Source organism: Rhinatrema bivittatum, chromosome 1 (genome assembly GCF_901001135.1).
Source record: "Rhinatrema bivittatum chromosome 1, aRhiBiv1.1, whole genome shotgun sequence".
Lineage (NCBI taxonomy): Eukaryota > Metazoa > Chordata > Amphibia > Gymnophiona > Rhinatrematidae > Rhinatrema > Rhinatrema bivittatum.
Window position 1 is genome coordinate 789,847,022 of NC_042615.1, and position 16,431 is coordinate 789,863,452.

Consider the following 16,431-nt stretch of genomic DNA (forward strand, 5'->3'; position numbering starts at 1 on the left):
TCTCAGATCTTCAAGCAACTTGAATCTAGTCTCAGTTCTTCAAGTAACTTGAGTTCCGTCTCATCCTTCAAGTAATCCTGAATCTTCAAGTAACTTGTGATTCTGTCTGAGTCCACTATGTATCTTGAATCTTTGGGCTCATCCTTCAAGTAATCCTGAATCTTCAAGTAACTTGTGACTCTGTCTGAGTCCTCTACGTATCTTGAATCTTTGGGCTCATCCCTCAAGTATCCTGAGTCTAGTCTCATTCTTCCAGTATCCTGACTCTTCATGTGAAGCCCTCACGTATCCTGAGTCTTCGTCTTCGTCTGATGTCATTGCCCTTCAGCCTCTGTCCGTCCTGTCGCTTCTGCTGTTCCATACGGCAGATCCGAAAGGGCTATCGAGTCGCCGGAGGGCTACCCCAGAGACCAACATTGTGTTGCTGGGTCTCTTTGATGTGATCAGTTTCGGCAGAGGCCAGAATCCTACATCTTCAGCCTGTGCTTGGACTCTCCTCGCCTGCCTCGGCGCTTCCCGTAGCTTCTCTGTGGTCGTGTCGTGGCCTAAGGGTACACAATCTCTCAGAAATGGGACCGCCTCCAGCGTTCCCACAACAATGAGGTTGTATCTGTGTTTTGCACGTGTGACTGAGGTGAGGACTTCTGCTAGCATGTAGTTTCTGTGTAGGGATTTATAGCAGCCTGATTTGTTCTGTTTTCCAAACAGGACCAAAGTAATTAGAAAATTAAAATGTCCAGACAGCAAGGGTGGAAAAAAGCATTTTATATTCAGTTTAGTGAATGGAATAGGCCACCTTTGGGAATGTGCGGCTCATGATACTTTATTTTGCACAATACAGAAGGAAATATATTTCTCTTTCAGAGAAATAGAAATGCATTTCATAAATAAATTTCTCTGATGTTGCATGGCATGCAATATCTGATTTCTCAGGGTTTCCAGTTCGGTTTTTGAATGATGACTCATGATGCCAGGATTGTACTTGTTACAAGTGAGCTGGAAGCCCAAAGGAGCAGGAAGAAACTGCTGGGTGAAAATAAAAATTGAAGCCCCAACATTTAACAGTCTCCCAGCTCATGGTATCATATGTTGTGTTCAGGCTGAGGGCACACTTTTTCACTTGGCCATAGATGCCAAATTGCCTGGCTATGGCTCTGCCCGTAGTCATCTATTTATAGCTTTTTCAGGATTTCTAAAGCCAGCAGTAGAACTCAGTACTGAATGCTAAATGAGGGCAATGACTAACAACATCTTATCTAATGCAAAGTAGGTTAGGTTATTCAGTATTTTAATATAACTCTGGCTTGCTATCATATATGAGAGAGTCTAATTTATTTGACTCTACAATTTTTTTTTTTAACTACATAGCACTTGGAAATTCAGACTAGCATCAAATTACTGTTTTTAGGAGCAACTGCAAGTCTTATTTTGGCTAAAACAAATAGTCATGTTTCCTTTACATTCAGTAAATCCATTTAGTCCAAAGAATTTCATTAGAAGGGATCACCCTTACTTAAAAAGTATTTTCTGACTAGCTTGATTGCTGCTTAGAAGCAATTATAAGTAATTGCCACTAAACAAATTGCTGACACAACTTTTTCTTCCTTTAAGTAAAAGAGGAAGATCTGTCATAGGCGTGCATGAGCTGTAGACACAGAATCTGGGCAGCCCTACTCTCATTTTGTATAGAAAGAAAACACAAGTGCCATGCTGGGACAGACCAGTGGTCTATCAAGCCCAGTATTCTGTTTCTGACAGTGGCCATTCTGGGTCACTTGGAAGAGACCAACAGACCCAGCCAAACTATTTTTTTAAGCTCAGATATACTACTGTACTAACCTTAACCACATTCTGTGACAGATTCCATAGATCACTGACTGAAAAAAACTTTTTAAAATTTGATTTAAAACTGTTAGTTTTAATATGCAGTTGCCAGTATGTACTTGTGACCACATTAAATTTAATCTGCTGTTTAGATGCCCAGTTTCTCAAGTTCCTCCTTCGATTCCTCATATTCCGCTTATGTTCTCGTAGTTCTAAGGAAGCCAGGAGAGATGCAGGAGTTACCGCATGTGTGTAAGGACAGTCAAACATACTGTCCAGCCTTCCTCCACAGATGGAAGATAATTTGCAACATATGATTGGCCATGTTTATTAAACATCAAGGAGATTTCATTTTTCACAACTAGAAAGTAGATGTGTGTTGGAGTGAAAATATTTTTGATAGCTTTTGTAATGAAACAGTTAAAGGTCCCTTTGCTATCATTTAGTTATTTGTTTTCTCACCTAGGCAGTACAGACTCATATAGCTTTATGGCAAAAGGGCAAATATCTCCAGATATTTGGATATTCTTTATTGCAAAAGAGGATACTTTGGACATATTTGGAGTGGTCAAAGAGATGGATTGCAATCTACAAAATACTTTTGAGGTGCACAAGAAAAGGGGCCACCTTTTAAAACTCCATTAATGCCTCTTTGTTCTGTTCACAAACAACTTCCTTTTATTTCCCCTCTTCACCCCCCTCTCCAAGCCCTCAGATGAGAATGTTTATTGCTTCCTGAGGCTGAAATACCCTAAGGCTGGCAAATATCTTATGCTGCTCTGATTATAATCAATGGCATCAACTTTGTTATGTCTGCTTTTTTTCTGTTCTGTCCAAGTTGAAACTTGGTTTTGCTATAAGCTTGGTGCCCTAGTCAGACTTTTGTCTTGACAAAAATCAATCACAAAACATCAGAAAATCTAGATGCATTGCATTCATTCATTCATTCATTCATTCATTCATTCATTCATTCATTCATTCATGCAATAAGTAACTTGAGATAGAATAATTTAATAATTTTATTTTAATAATTATGCTTTTGGTAACATGGTCCCCTTATTCGAAAGGTTGAAGAAAAGTATTAATAATTACTCAAATAAGTGATTAGACATTTTCCATTCTTTTTCTAAAGCAAAGGACAGAATCCTGAGTAATTTGAAGAAGCATGATGCTCCGAGCTCTTGTATTCCCACGAAGCCCATGAAAGTGCCTGTGCCAGTGATTTCCTCCTCCAGTTTCCAAAATCGAAAAGAAGCAGTTCATTTCTTGCAGAAAGATCTGATCATCTTGCAACAACATGCAAAGTAAGGTTCTCCTCTTAAATTGGCAGTCCACATGTCTCAGATATTTTAAGTACTATTGAGTGTATCTTTTGATACATGGTTTTGATTTTAAATTGATGTATTTGTTTAAGATGATTTTTTTCAATTTTGAGAGTATTTTCAAAAACCATTTACTCATTTAAATGGCTGCTTACATGAATGAAAACTGCCAACCCTGTAAGTAGGTAAAAGTATACATATTATAACAATGCATACACTTTTTCTGTCAATAAGCAGGATGAATTAGCCATGAACTGTGGGTGATATGATCCGTTAGTGCATTGAAGCACCCAGCGCATGGTACATCAGCATGCCCAATGCTATGCGCATCAGAATGCTTGGCGCATGGCACCTCCAAGTGCTCAACGTAAGGCATACCATAATCATTGGAACATGACGCCTCAAATCGTCCACCTCACAGTCAACAGAGCATTCAGTGCACCAACCCTCGTCGATGTATGGAGCGTTAAGGCATGCAAATTAGAAAGGCATAATCATTGATGCAGTCAGCAATAGCATCAATTCATACAGTACAAAAAGATTCAAAGTCCTTCCAGTTTGTTCAGATGAGGCTCCACATCTACCGCTGCAGTCTCAACACTCTGCCGTTTCCTGGCATTTCAGATGCTCCAAGTACCCCATTTCATTTCCCGTTCCTCCAGTGCTACTAGGTGAGCGTTAGTCCAAGAAATACTGAGAGAACTTTGCCTACCCAGCTGTGTACCGGCATTGGTGCCTCCACGCCAGAATATTCACAACACCTTCCTTCACTAGGGCCTTGCAGTTTCACAATTGCTATTCCAAGGCTTATGTTTGCAGTCTCCAGACCCAATTTGTTCCATACTTCCTCTGGCCTCTAATTCATCTCTTGGAAGAGAGCAAGAATCTGTGCTGGTCTTTGAAGAAGATGCCCCTCTGTTGACACCAGCCTAGAGATCACGACAAGCAATGGAGCAGATTACTGACATTGTTTAGTTTTTTTTCTCCTCCTTCTTCCAGAGCCAAAGTAGCCCTTCCAGCCACCACTGCAGACTTGCTTGCCGGCCTGTCGCATTCTTCCCTTCTCACCAGAAAGATTGATGCCAGGTGGTCTGCCATTACCAACTTCCTCATCCTTGGGACACTTGGTCATCATCCAGCGATCAACCTCCACCAATTTTGGCTCCTTCTGGATTGCAGAGCCATCCAAACTCGCCTCATTTTTCTTGGTCCAGTGTTCTGCTCCAGGGGGAGTCCCAGGCAGCTCCACTGGTATTCATTCCGACCTGCCTTTGAGCCTGCCAGATCATACCTCGCCACCAGAAGAACTTACTTATTCCAAGTTTGTGGAAAAAATGGGCATATCACTTAATGTCATGGTATGCAAAGACCCCGACACCATAGCGGAAGTTATGGGCATCCTAAAAATTTGGACCTCCTTCCTGAACCATCAGCTTTGCCTACATATGCGGTATTAGATGTAATACTGTTGCGAATGTGGGAAACGCTCTACTGTGGCATCACCACTGCCAGAAGTAGACTTAAAAGCATTTTATTTATTTTACTTTTGTATTGTTTTATTTGCGTTTATCAGGTTTTATGCTCGTAATGTTGTAAACTGCTTTGAATAAATCACCGGGCTATGGCATGATGCAGTTTCTGTATCACTCTATTGTTATGGAGCCCACCTTTAAGAAGGCTAAAAAGACCCACCTTCATTCCAACTCTCCACCGAATAAGGACCATTTCATACTGGATAACTTTGACAAAGTTTTTCAGGCACTATGCTCAATTTCAGTTCTGTATGGTCCAGTACATTTCTGATAGTTTCCAGAAACTGAAGCCCTTCCTTTGATCAGAATCTGAAGAACAAATATCTCCTGCACCCCTCTTTGAGTTGAAAGAACCAATCACCATCTTTTCCACTCTGTTTTTGGGTCTTTTGATACCTCAGCATGTACTTCGGCTGGCCTCCATTGAGGCTCATAGCATGGAGTGGTTAAGAGTGAGCAGCATTCAAGAAAATGTGCATGAAAAATTAGCCAACTTACCCTGCCTTAACAGTAACCTTTTTGGAGAAAAACTGCAGAAACTGTTTTGCAGATTAAAGAACAGAATATGGAGGTTCACTCATTGTCCACAGCAACAGACCATCCCTCTGGCAGAAGATCTTACCTCGCTTATAAGTGTCCTTATTGCCCCAGGAGGTCTTATCGCTCATACCCCCAGTATTGACGACTTCCTTTTCTGTTGCAGTGTCCACAGTCTCATCCCACACCAGCAAGAGGCTGTCCAAGAGAGAGACGACAACAGAAAGGACAGCATCTCAGTTCTGAGATATGATCATGCAACTGTAGATAAAGGAGTAAACAGTCTGTAGTTTTGTGGACTGCAATCTCTAAAATTGCTTTTTTGGGTAGACTTAAATACATAGCATTACAGTAATCATACCACAATATCACTAAAGTATGCTCTGTCATAGCCATATCTTTCTGAAAAAAAATGGTAACTGAGTTATCGAAGCATGCGAAGATGGCAAAATGATATTTGGGCAGTTGAAGACAGCTCAAATCAATAATCACAGCTAAGGTAATTGTTGGCAATTGAGAGCAGAATACCCTTCAAAGTTAATGCAGGGGCAGAAAAGACACCGTAGGTCTTTTGATTCATAAGGTCTCCATCTTAGCTGCATTTAGCTTTAGCCTATTAGAAGTAAGTCTTAAAGATGTTGAATTTAAACAGGCGTACAATTTCTCCTCAAAATTTTGCTAAGATTCATCCATTCCAAATCAGGGTACACAGAGGTTACATCTTTATATTAAATAGAATGAGGGAAATGGCTGAATACTGAGATACGCCTCATTCTCTTTCCCACAAGGGGGAAAGATTCTTCCCCTAGCTGTTGTGGCAATTTTATGCAAATGGAGGTTTTATATTTCCCTACTTGGACCATTGGTTTATTAAGGGCCCTTCCCTGGCAAAGGCAGAGGCAGATGTGCAACACTGTCTGGGTGTTAGATTCATGGTGGTTCATCAACAACTACCCCAAGTTCAGTCTGAGCCCAATACTTCAATTGGATTTCCTAAGAGGTCAGCTATACATGATTTATGCTAGGGTTCTTCACAGAATCTTGAACTTGGTGTCCACAGTAGAGGAAGTTAACTATAGTCGGCAGATATGAGCTCATGTTGAGGATGGTCTTATGGTCGCAACAGTTTATTATGTTCCCCGTGACATGTCTCTCTGTGAGATGTCTAATGGATACTAAAAGATGAATTTTAAAAGCTTTGCTCATGCAGAACTTCTTACTCGCACTGCCATGCACCAGCATGCACCGGAGTCCACTGCTGCATAACTTTACTTGTGCTATGGATGACTTGGAAGTTATAAAACAAACAAAATGTAAGCAAGTCACTGGGGTTTTAAGGGTCAGGCCTATCGGGGGGGAAAAGGGGGTTTGGAAGTCCTATTCCTTAACTGCGAACGAACTGGGAAAACTGTGAATGGAGGTGTGTGTCCCTTGTAAAATTTCCCCACTTATGCGGTAGATACGGGATTTGTGTGCCTGGGTGCGTGCCGGCAAATGCACATGTGCGCCCGCGCGCTTGTTTAAAAGTTATTGTCTAGTTGTAGCAGAAAAATTATTCCATTTCTTCATTTCCAATTCTTTCATTTCAACAAATACACATACAATTATTTTGATATCTAGTCTTAATGGGTTTCTTACTGCATTCTCCTGCATAGTGCAGCAGCTGTCAAATTGCTGGGAACAAGGTATTCCAAACTTCCCTTTTGTAAGCCTTGATGATCAGTTCAGTTCCTCAGGTGCATCACACTCTGTTTTCTTAATTTAACAGAGCTACCCATTTATTTATAATTTTGAAAACTTTATTATAAAGATAACACCATTACAAAACAAATTGAACAAGACCAGAAAGAACCACAAAATATAACCAAACATACATGCTCCACATGTCACATATACTCAGTACCTCCTGCTTAAGATACATTTTCTCACAAATAAAAAATGAATAATGAACATGTAATACATAAACGAATCCTCCTAAATCAGTATACCAGTTGTTATAAAGTTTAACTAGATTCATCCAACTTTCACAAACTCTGTGAGAGGTTTCCAGAGACTGAAACCAGCAATCTAGTGAAAGAGATATCCAGTCACCTTTTTTTTTTTTTTTTTTAATTTTCTTGATATTTCCATCATGAAGCTGATGAGGTTAGTCCCTTTTCCAATTCTGATTATGTTACTGCACTCCATTCCCCAGTCTCTTGCCTTCATGGCTTGGATTTTGAGAGTAAAATGTTTCTGTGATTGCTCTGATTCAGTGTCTCAAGTACTTCTGACTTCTAGCAAGGAATCCACTGAAAAATCATAGGATTGCAAATGGAGTCGATTTGCTGTCTGATGTGAGGGCAGGGCCCTAGATACCCTTTCTGTCCTATACAAAAACGTCTTGAATACCATCTACATATTTTATTTATTTTAATCTTTTTATATTCCACTACCTTCAGTAAAATGGAGTGAATTAAAAAATTCACATTCATAATTCACATATAGTTAAATATGTACATGTTTATAAAACAATTATATAATAAAACAAGTATAAAACAATATAATTAAAAACAGCACAATAAAATCAGTGAATTTAAACATCTACCAATATGCTTGCTTGGAGAAGAATGCTTTTAACTTTCCTAAATTTCAGATCAACTTCTTCTCTAAGCTCCACACCCTGCATGATCGAGATCATTTGTCTTGAAACTGTACTTAAGCAATGTTGGAGTAACTAATAGATTTTGAGCAGATGTTCTCAGTATTCAAACTGAATTTCGCCAAACCTGTAACTAATTCAAACTGCAAGATTTTTTTTTGAATAAAGGATTTTATGAATCATTACAATGATCTTGAATTTTATTTGCCACTATACTGGAGCCCACGAAGTTCCCTGAACTTTGGTGTAATGTGCTGCGTAATCGTGGTACCAGTAAGAAGTTTTGTGGCATTCTGCAGCAATTGAAGAATGCTCAACAAATTGGCAGCATATTACAGTAATCTAAATGACTGACTACTAGGGCTTGAATGACTGTTCTAAAGTCTTTGGCTGTTAACATTTTAATTTCAATAATTTTAGCTTAAAAAATGCCACCCAAGCTATTCTTTTAATTTGTGTCTTAAATGTCAATTTAGAATCAAGAATAACTCCTACATTTCTGATTTTAAATGTAATGGGAAGAATAATATCAAGAGTTATTTGAGTTATATTCCCCTATGGGGCACTCCTGCTAATCCAGAGGATTACTGTTTTCTGTGTATTTAAGATTAATTTATTTTGAAACAGCCAGATATTGATAATTTGAGAACAGTTCTTGTGGTGAATTACTGGGAGGGTTCCATGAGGGTTGCAAGGGGTGAAAAATTGAATGTCATATGCATAGATAAAATAAGTTACTCTCAGTGAAGTCAGTAGCCCATCCCAGGGTTAATGATAGAATTTTAACAAAGGTGTTCCTCTTTGAAGACAAAGACTTCAGGATTCCTCAGGGCTGCATCCTATCTCCAATCTGGACTCACTGCCTTCTACCCATAAGAAAGAAAGTGCACAAAATTAGATCTACCAGTCCCACAAGCCTAGTGGTGCCTAAGCAATATTTCATGACTAATCGTATCAAAGGCTGTGGATACATCTAATTCAGTAAGTATTCTGGACACCCTGTGCCTAAACTGCAGTGCAGGAAATTCAGAATCTATGGCAACAATGGTTTGGCTCCATGGGCCTTTCTAAATCCGTATTGTTGGATGTCTAAAATATTCTGTTCTTTCAGAAACTCCACCAGTTGTTTAAGAATATGTTTCTCAAAAACTTTGTCTAAAAGGGGAATATTTGAGATAGGGCGTTAGTTTGAAACAGTATCCACCAAAAGTGTAGAGTTCTTTTGCGGTGGTCTAAATGTTGCCCTTTTAAAAAAAAATCTCTACTAAAAGTCCCTCATCCAATGATTTATTTATAATTTGGATTACAGATCCATAGGATATGTCCTTTAGTCCCTGTATTACACCAAAAGGGCAGGGATCTAAATGAGAATAGGTAGATTCAGCTGGAAAAAAGCTGATGGCACATCCTCTGGAGTCACCCGTCTAAATTGAAACCAAACAATAGGCGGGTCTATAATTTACTGCTGCACTTCAATTACACTGCTATTATGTGCATGCACGACTTGTAGTTTAGCAACCTTGTCTTCTAAATAACTGGCTACTCCTTCACAATTTACAGAAGTTTCATTATTTATCTCCAATTTCTTCACAAGATATCCAGTTAAGAAGCGCTATTAAAAAAAAAAAAAAAAAAAAAAAAAAGACTTAAAAGGGCCTTGCAGCTCAATTATCTCCTTCCCCCCTCCACCAAAAAGATGCTGTGCATTCAATACCCCTTAATACTTTCCTCAATTTAAGAAAAATGTTCTGGGACCGGAGGTTGACCCTTCCCTGGTTCTATTAATATAATTAAATCAGGTGCAGACCCCCCACCTGCAATCCTAATATCCTGTGTCACCACCCCCCTCAGCCCCTCCCTCTCACCACCAGAAGTGTATGAACTCCCTCCCTCCCTCCCTGCGTCACAAGCAGCACCGGAAGCGTAAACTGTCTCGTCACCCGGACAAGATGCTCAGTATTCAGAAACTTGCTATTTAGATGGATAACGTATGGTTTATCTGGCTAAATGGCTTTGGATATTGACCTCATAATCTTTTAATATCATCCAATATAAATCTTTTTTTACTATTAAGGTGTCTACACCAGCATCTTTTAATTCTTCTAAGAGTCTGTCTTTGCTGAATTAAATCCTGGTTAAGCCATGGCGCCACTTCTAAAACCAATGGTTTTGAGTGGGGCTACCTTATCATAGGCAGCAGCTAATGCTGGATGCCAACTATTAACACTATCCTCGGAATGTTCAGCTGTCAGATCCCAGCCCGTATGAAAGTTTTCTAAATCTACTCTGGGCCTCGTGGCTTAATTAACTTTTGATTCATAACAGTAAATACCTTAATTCCTTTTAACTTAAATAGAATCAATGTATGATCAGTTCAAGGAAGGAGTACATTTTGCACAGACTGAATTTACGAATGTCGGCAAAGAAAAGTTCATAAATAAATAAACAATTATTAGTTAATCAACTTTTATGGCAAAAAAGATATACGACCAGCATTATTTGTAAGTTTCTGAATTAATTGTATAAGATCTGCAGAAGTCATAATAGCTAATAATTCTCTTCATATATGGAGTCATTGCAACCCACTTGTAAGTTAAAATCACCAATTATTATTAGATTTTCATAACAAAGCTGTAAATGAACTAGATGTTTAGCCAGCTGCATAATTTGAGATATTACACAGCTGGGGGGATGTTATAATAAATGAACAGTCCAATCCAAGATTTTTACAATTAATGCATTTATAGGCGACTCAATTACACACAGAAGTTTCCTAATTATTAAAATGTCTCCTCTGTGTTTTACTTATCGAACTTGCTCCATATATGCAAATCCTGGTGGACAGAGTTGATAGTAACAACTCATCAAAGTCATTGCGCCAGGATTCAGTTATTAATAATATCTGAAAATATGAACCTTATGATTAACTAATTTTGCATTCAAGTAACCCACTTAAAAATATCTAACATCTCATCTATTAATATAAATTGATTGTTGCTGAGTGCATACAGAACTCATTGTAAAAAAACATTCTCCTGGGTTCCTGATAATAACCGGTATAGCAGATGTCATTAACACCTCTGCTTCACATGTCGTTTTAATCTTCTCCAAATATACCACTATCAGTATCCAAAACTAAGGACATAACAGCCAAAAACTAACCTGCATAATCATAATTCAACTAACTGAAATTTGATCAGCACGCCCTGCACCCTGGCCCGCTAAGAGGTACAGAAAGGGGCAGACTCTTAGGTGAAAGCCTGCCTATAGTTGCCTTTAAATGAGTGATGTCATCTGGTCAGGGTGGATTGGGCGTTCATGCAGGTAGCAATTATTGTTAGTAACATAAAGTGCACCATGCAAAGTACTTGTTGATTTGGACTTAAAGTTGGCTCTGTTGGAGTATATTTCAGTGCTTATCACCATTACGTAGAAGGAAGATCAATTTCTTTTACTACAACTACTACTGCTACTGCTACTACTACTACTACTACAACACATTTCTATAGCACTACACGACATATGCAGCACTTTACAAACATGCAAAAAGACAGTCCCTGCTCAATAGAGCTTACAAGTCTAATAAACAAACATACACGGCAAGAGACTATAAAGCAGGACAATGATTAAAAAGAAAAGAAAGTTCATAAGACTAAAAGCAGACAATCAGGCATAATAATTAAAAGCGGTTTCAAAAAGGTGACTCTTTAGATGGGCTTTAAACAAGTAACAGAGGGATATCACTTAGATATCAGATTTATTCGGCGCTTGCTACATACACAGCTTCCCATGAAGTCATCCACAATGTCATGGGACCTCAATGTGATATTTTAAAACAGCTGGGGAAATTTTCAATATACAGTGGTTACTGGGGCCATGGCAATATATGGAAACATAGCTCAATCTGTGTAGGTGTTAAATATATAGTAATTAAAATCCTCACTCTGTCCTCCTTTAAAATTTGTGGGAGATTGTGATCTGTAACTGAAGTGGAATTACACATCACATTTGTGGTAATTAGGACACCCTGTGGATTCTGGCAGTATATTTCAAGTTGGTAGACTTTGCAGTTAAACCTGCTTACGTGAATCTTTTTTGGTAATCCTTCCAGTTGAAGATGATTGCATCTGTTGCAGCTTGGGCAGATGGTTGGCACCGGGTTCTTTATTCATTCTGTTGTGCTCCCGCTTTTCCATGTCATTTGAACACAGCAATTGCAGAATAGATATTACAATGCCGATAACTTAGTAAGTGGGAAAATAGCAATCCTTTTACAAGAAAAAGCATTAGTACTCCAAAATGAAATTTATTAAAAATATTTTAAACGATAAATGTTAAATATTCCTGCTAAATGATTCTTTTGTTGCAAATCATCTGTCTGAGAAATTGATAGATTTCTCTGAAATACAGAGAGTTGTTTATTTGCCTGTACATCACACACGGAGTTTACTAAAAGAGCAAAAATATTTTATGACCTTCGGATTAATGAATCTGGGTGTTTATCTTACAAATATTTGCTATTTGTTCCAGAATGGCAACTCTTCGGGAATCGCAGCAAGTAGCTCTAGATGGAGAGATATTAGACTTTTTGTCCAAACTGTATGTGAACAGAGAAGAACAAATTAACATGGAGCTCGAATGCCGTGGGACTTCGAATAGGAGCTGTGCTGGAGCTGCACTTGTAACTGTCCAGGTGGGATTTCTAATTGTTTTCTTTTGCTGAAATAAGCAATTTAGCTCTTTCTCATGTATCTTTCTAGATTTCTTGACTTTTTTTTTAGAGAAGACTGTTAAGGTTTTAGCTGTCGTTGGTTAGATACAAAAACCCTACTGAGCTGTCAAACCAGCAGCCATGCAAGCTCCAATCCATAAAAAAAGATAAATACCATTTCTTACCATCTGCTATAGATTTGTCAAACAATTTGATAATTTTCTGATGCCTCAGTTGATAAAAATTGTACAACTAGGAAAGGGACACAGTATACTATACATCTTTAGAGGACAACTTTCAAAGCCATTTGCCCAGGTAAATAGCCCTGTCTGATTCTTGCCCCATATATTTGGCTAAAAAGTACATACAGGTTTCCATAGCACTCATGTTTTAACCTGAATTATAAAGAGGTACTTCCATAAGTTTGTTTAGGTCAGGAGAGAGTAAATGACTTGTGGAGATTTGCATTTTCATAGGTACACATGTTGTTTTACACCTGATTGGATGCCTGTGCAAACTGCATACTTTACACCAGCAAATTTCAGAATGAAACTACCTTGCAATTAGAGGAGTTAGTGAAAACTACCCCCGCCCCCCCCCCCCCCCCCGGCTTAGTTTCTAAAAGTGGAAACCCTTCATTCTTTGTTGACAAACAGGGCTGATTGAACCATGAAACATGATGTGACATCATCTGATGATGCCAAACTGGCCCTTCTCTCTTAACTCATAGTACTTTTGCTCTACTGAGCATGAGCAGGAGTTCCTGTGCGGGCGTTGCCTCATGAGCCCCTCGGTCATTTTTTCATCTGAGCATCAGCACAGATGTGTATCCTATGTTTGTCTTTAATGATATTTCTTGGTATCCAGTTATAGAATTCTTTTTCTATTACTATATTGTCTCTTCAGTGCTATTTAAAAAAAAAAAAAAAAAAGTTCTTCATAGAAAATGTTGTTTTCCAGTAAGTGCTTCACTGCAGCCCTCTGTTGGCTAATTCAGCCATGCTTGATGGAGAAAGCAAGTTTGCATACCTTAAACAGTGATTTCTGTAAACAACAAGATGAATTAGCCATGAGTAATACCTGCCCACCTCCCTGGAGAGTCCACTAGCTAGCTAAACATAGCTCCAAAATTGACTGAGGGGCTAATGAGGCAACACTGGTGCAGGAAATCTCACACATGCTCATTAGAGCAAAATCTCTATGAGCTGAAAGAATAGGGTCTGTTTGACGCGGTCAGGTGTCATCACCCCACATATCATGGCTAATTCATCTTACTGTCTATGGAGAACAAAGGCAGGGGAGAAAGACTGATACTTCACTTTCAATGCATATCTAGCATAGCTCTCTGCTTCAATGGCAGGGGGAATGAAGAAAAGTGGATCTATATATAGACAACAACCAACAAGGACTGAATTACATAGTCTGGGTAAACAAATAAGCATGGGTGTAGCTTGCTTATTGCGGTGGTTACTACCCCTAACTAATTAAGGTAGATAATTTACTTAGATGCAGTTCTAACACTGCTCTCTACAGTAATGGTGGGGGTGGAAGGGAAATAGAACCAAAAGGTTACTAAGAGCCAAGAGTAACAGATAAGTATGAGAAAAAAAAAAGTGCAAAACTTGCTGGGCAGACTGGATGGGCCATTTGGTCTTCTTCTGCCGTCATTTCTATGTTTCTATAAGTAAACTTGCTTTATACTCTATGAGGTTCATGTTCAGCTAGCCACTGGGTGGACAAGTTATCTGGCTAGATAACTCGATTAAAATTATCTGGCTACCTTTAGCTGGATGACTTTAAACTGAACCAGCCAGCTTTTTTATATGGCTGGTTACTCTAAAGTTATGCAGCCTTTTGTAGCTGGATATAACCAGCCACTTAACCAGATGTCTTCAAAGGATATCTGGGTAAATAGCAGTCCTGTATTGCCTCCCCCCCGAAAAAAAATTTACCACAGGTTCCTGTCTCATTTCCAATGCCCCTCTTGAAATATAACAAAGCCCTTGGGGGGCCACAGTCCCCCCCCCCCCCCCAGGAAAAATTAGGCAAAGTTGCCAACCTCCAGTACCCCACCTTGCTGGAGTCATCCCCTAGAAAAAATAGTTGAATATTTTACCAGATAGAAAGAAATTTAAATGTGAACTATAAACGTGGTTATTTAAAAATGCTTATGAACTAACATAAAAACTGCAGAATAGACTGAACCACAAAGACATTAAGGATAAAAAAAAAATATAATCAAATCATGAAGACAAAATCAAATGAGAGAATATAAGATTCTCAAACATCCCTCTGGCTACAATGTGAAAACTATCATTTCGGTTTAACTTACTCTTTACCTTAAAGACTAGATCAATTATTAATACACTCTAGATAACTTCATTTGTTAATATCGTTGCATTCAATGAATAACAACGCTGTAACCAACCTTTGTTTGTCTATTGAGTAATAACTATGAAGATCACTTTGTAAAGCGTTGTGATCTAAACATGGAACAACTGTATATAAAATAAATAAATGTGTCTCCCCATCCTCCTCCTCTGTAAAGACTGAAGTGAAACATTGATTTAATTTTTCCGCTATGGCCTTATCTTCCCTGAGTGCCCTTCTTATCCCCTGATCATCTATGGCCCAGCTGACTCCCTTGCATGTTTTGTTTCTAATATACTTGATAAGGTTTTTCTTCTTTAGCAAGTCTGTCTTAGCCTGCTTTATTAGTGGCTTACACCTAATTTATTTATTTTATTTTTATTTATACAGTTTTTATGTACCGTTGTACAGAAACAAGTTCTATCTCTACGGTTTACAATAGTCACATTTTAAGAACATGATAAAAGAAAGAGAAAATAACAATATATCTTAAAATATCCAGAAATAAAATTCTATAAAACTTTATAAAATAGGACTAAAATTAATATTAAAAAGATAAGAACAGACTAAAAAGGGGAAGAATAGATCATATAAAAAAACCTGGATTATACTTCAGTGACCATTCCAAAAGCTTGTTTAAAAAGCCGCTTAGATCTTTCCTGAATCTCTTCAGATTATCTTGTAGCCATAGTTCTTGGGGCAGTTTGTTCAGAGGGACGGTCCAGCAATAGAAATTGCACGGGCCCTTACTTCGCTTAAGTGTGCAGACCTTACTGTTGGTACTGTCAGAAGGGCTTTATTGGCGGACCTGAGATTATTCTGAGGGATATGTAGTTTTATTGTAGAATTTAACCATGCAGACATATTTCCATATAATATTTTGTGGATAATGCATAAGGTTTTATATATTATTCTACTTTCTACTGGCAACCAATGTAAGTCCTTTAAAATTGGAGTGATATGATCCTTTTTTCTGGTATTTGAAAGAATATGAGCTGCAGTATTTTGCAGGACCTGTAAAGGGCGCAATGTCACTTTTGGGAGTCCTAGCATTGTGGAATTGCAATAGTCTAATTCAGTTAATAACAGAGCTTGGAGTATTGTTCTGACATTTTTATTTGAAAGGAATGGCTTCAAGCGTTTTAACATCATCAGTTTACTGAACCCTTCTTTAACTTTCTTAGAGATATGTGCTCTAAAATTTAATTCATAATCCATGATTATGCCTAAGTTCCTAGTTGTGTCCACGAATTGTAATTGGTTATATCATTGAGGGTTACCACTTTCTTTTCTGAGTTAACATTTTTCTGGTCTAAAATCATAAAAACAGATTTCTCTAAGTTTAAGATTAATTTCATTTGAGTTAGTAATTGTGTAATAATTTTAAGATTTGGCTCTGCTTGTATCCTTTTCTATTTTCCTCTTTAGACATTGCTTTCCATTTTTAAAGGATGCCTTTTTGGCTTTGATCGTTTCTTTCACTGCACCATTTAG

At 38.2% G+C, this 16,431-nt stretch overlaps 1 protein-coding gene across 1 annotated transcript in view; it reads left to right on the forward strand.

Moving 5' to 3' along the window:
• EPG5 (ectopic P-granules autophagy protein 5 homolog) overlaps positions 1 to 16,431 on the forward strand; it is a 335,394-nt gene that overhangs the window by 189,666 nt on the left and 129,297 nt on the right. The window contains exons 26-27 of the mRNA XM_029580866.1: positions 2,957 to 3,128; positions 12,387 to 12,549. Coding sequence (XP_029436726.1) covers positions 2,957 to 3,128; positions 12,387 to 12,549 — 335 coding nt within the window. The remainder of the gene's footprint in view (positions 1 to 2,956; positions 3,129 to 12,386; positions 12,550 to 16,431) is intronic.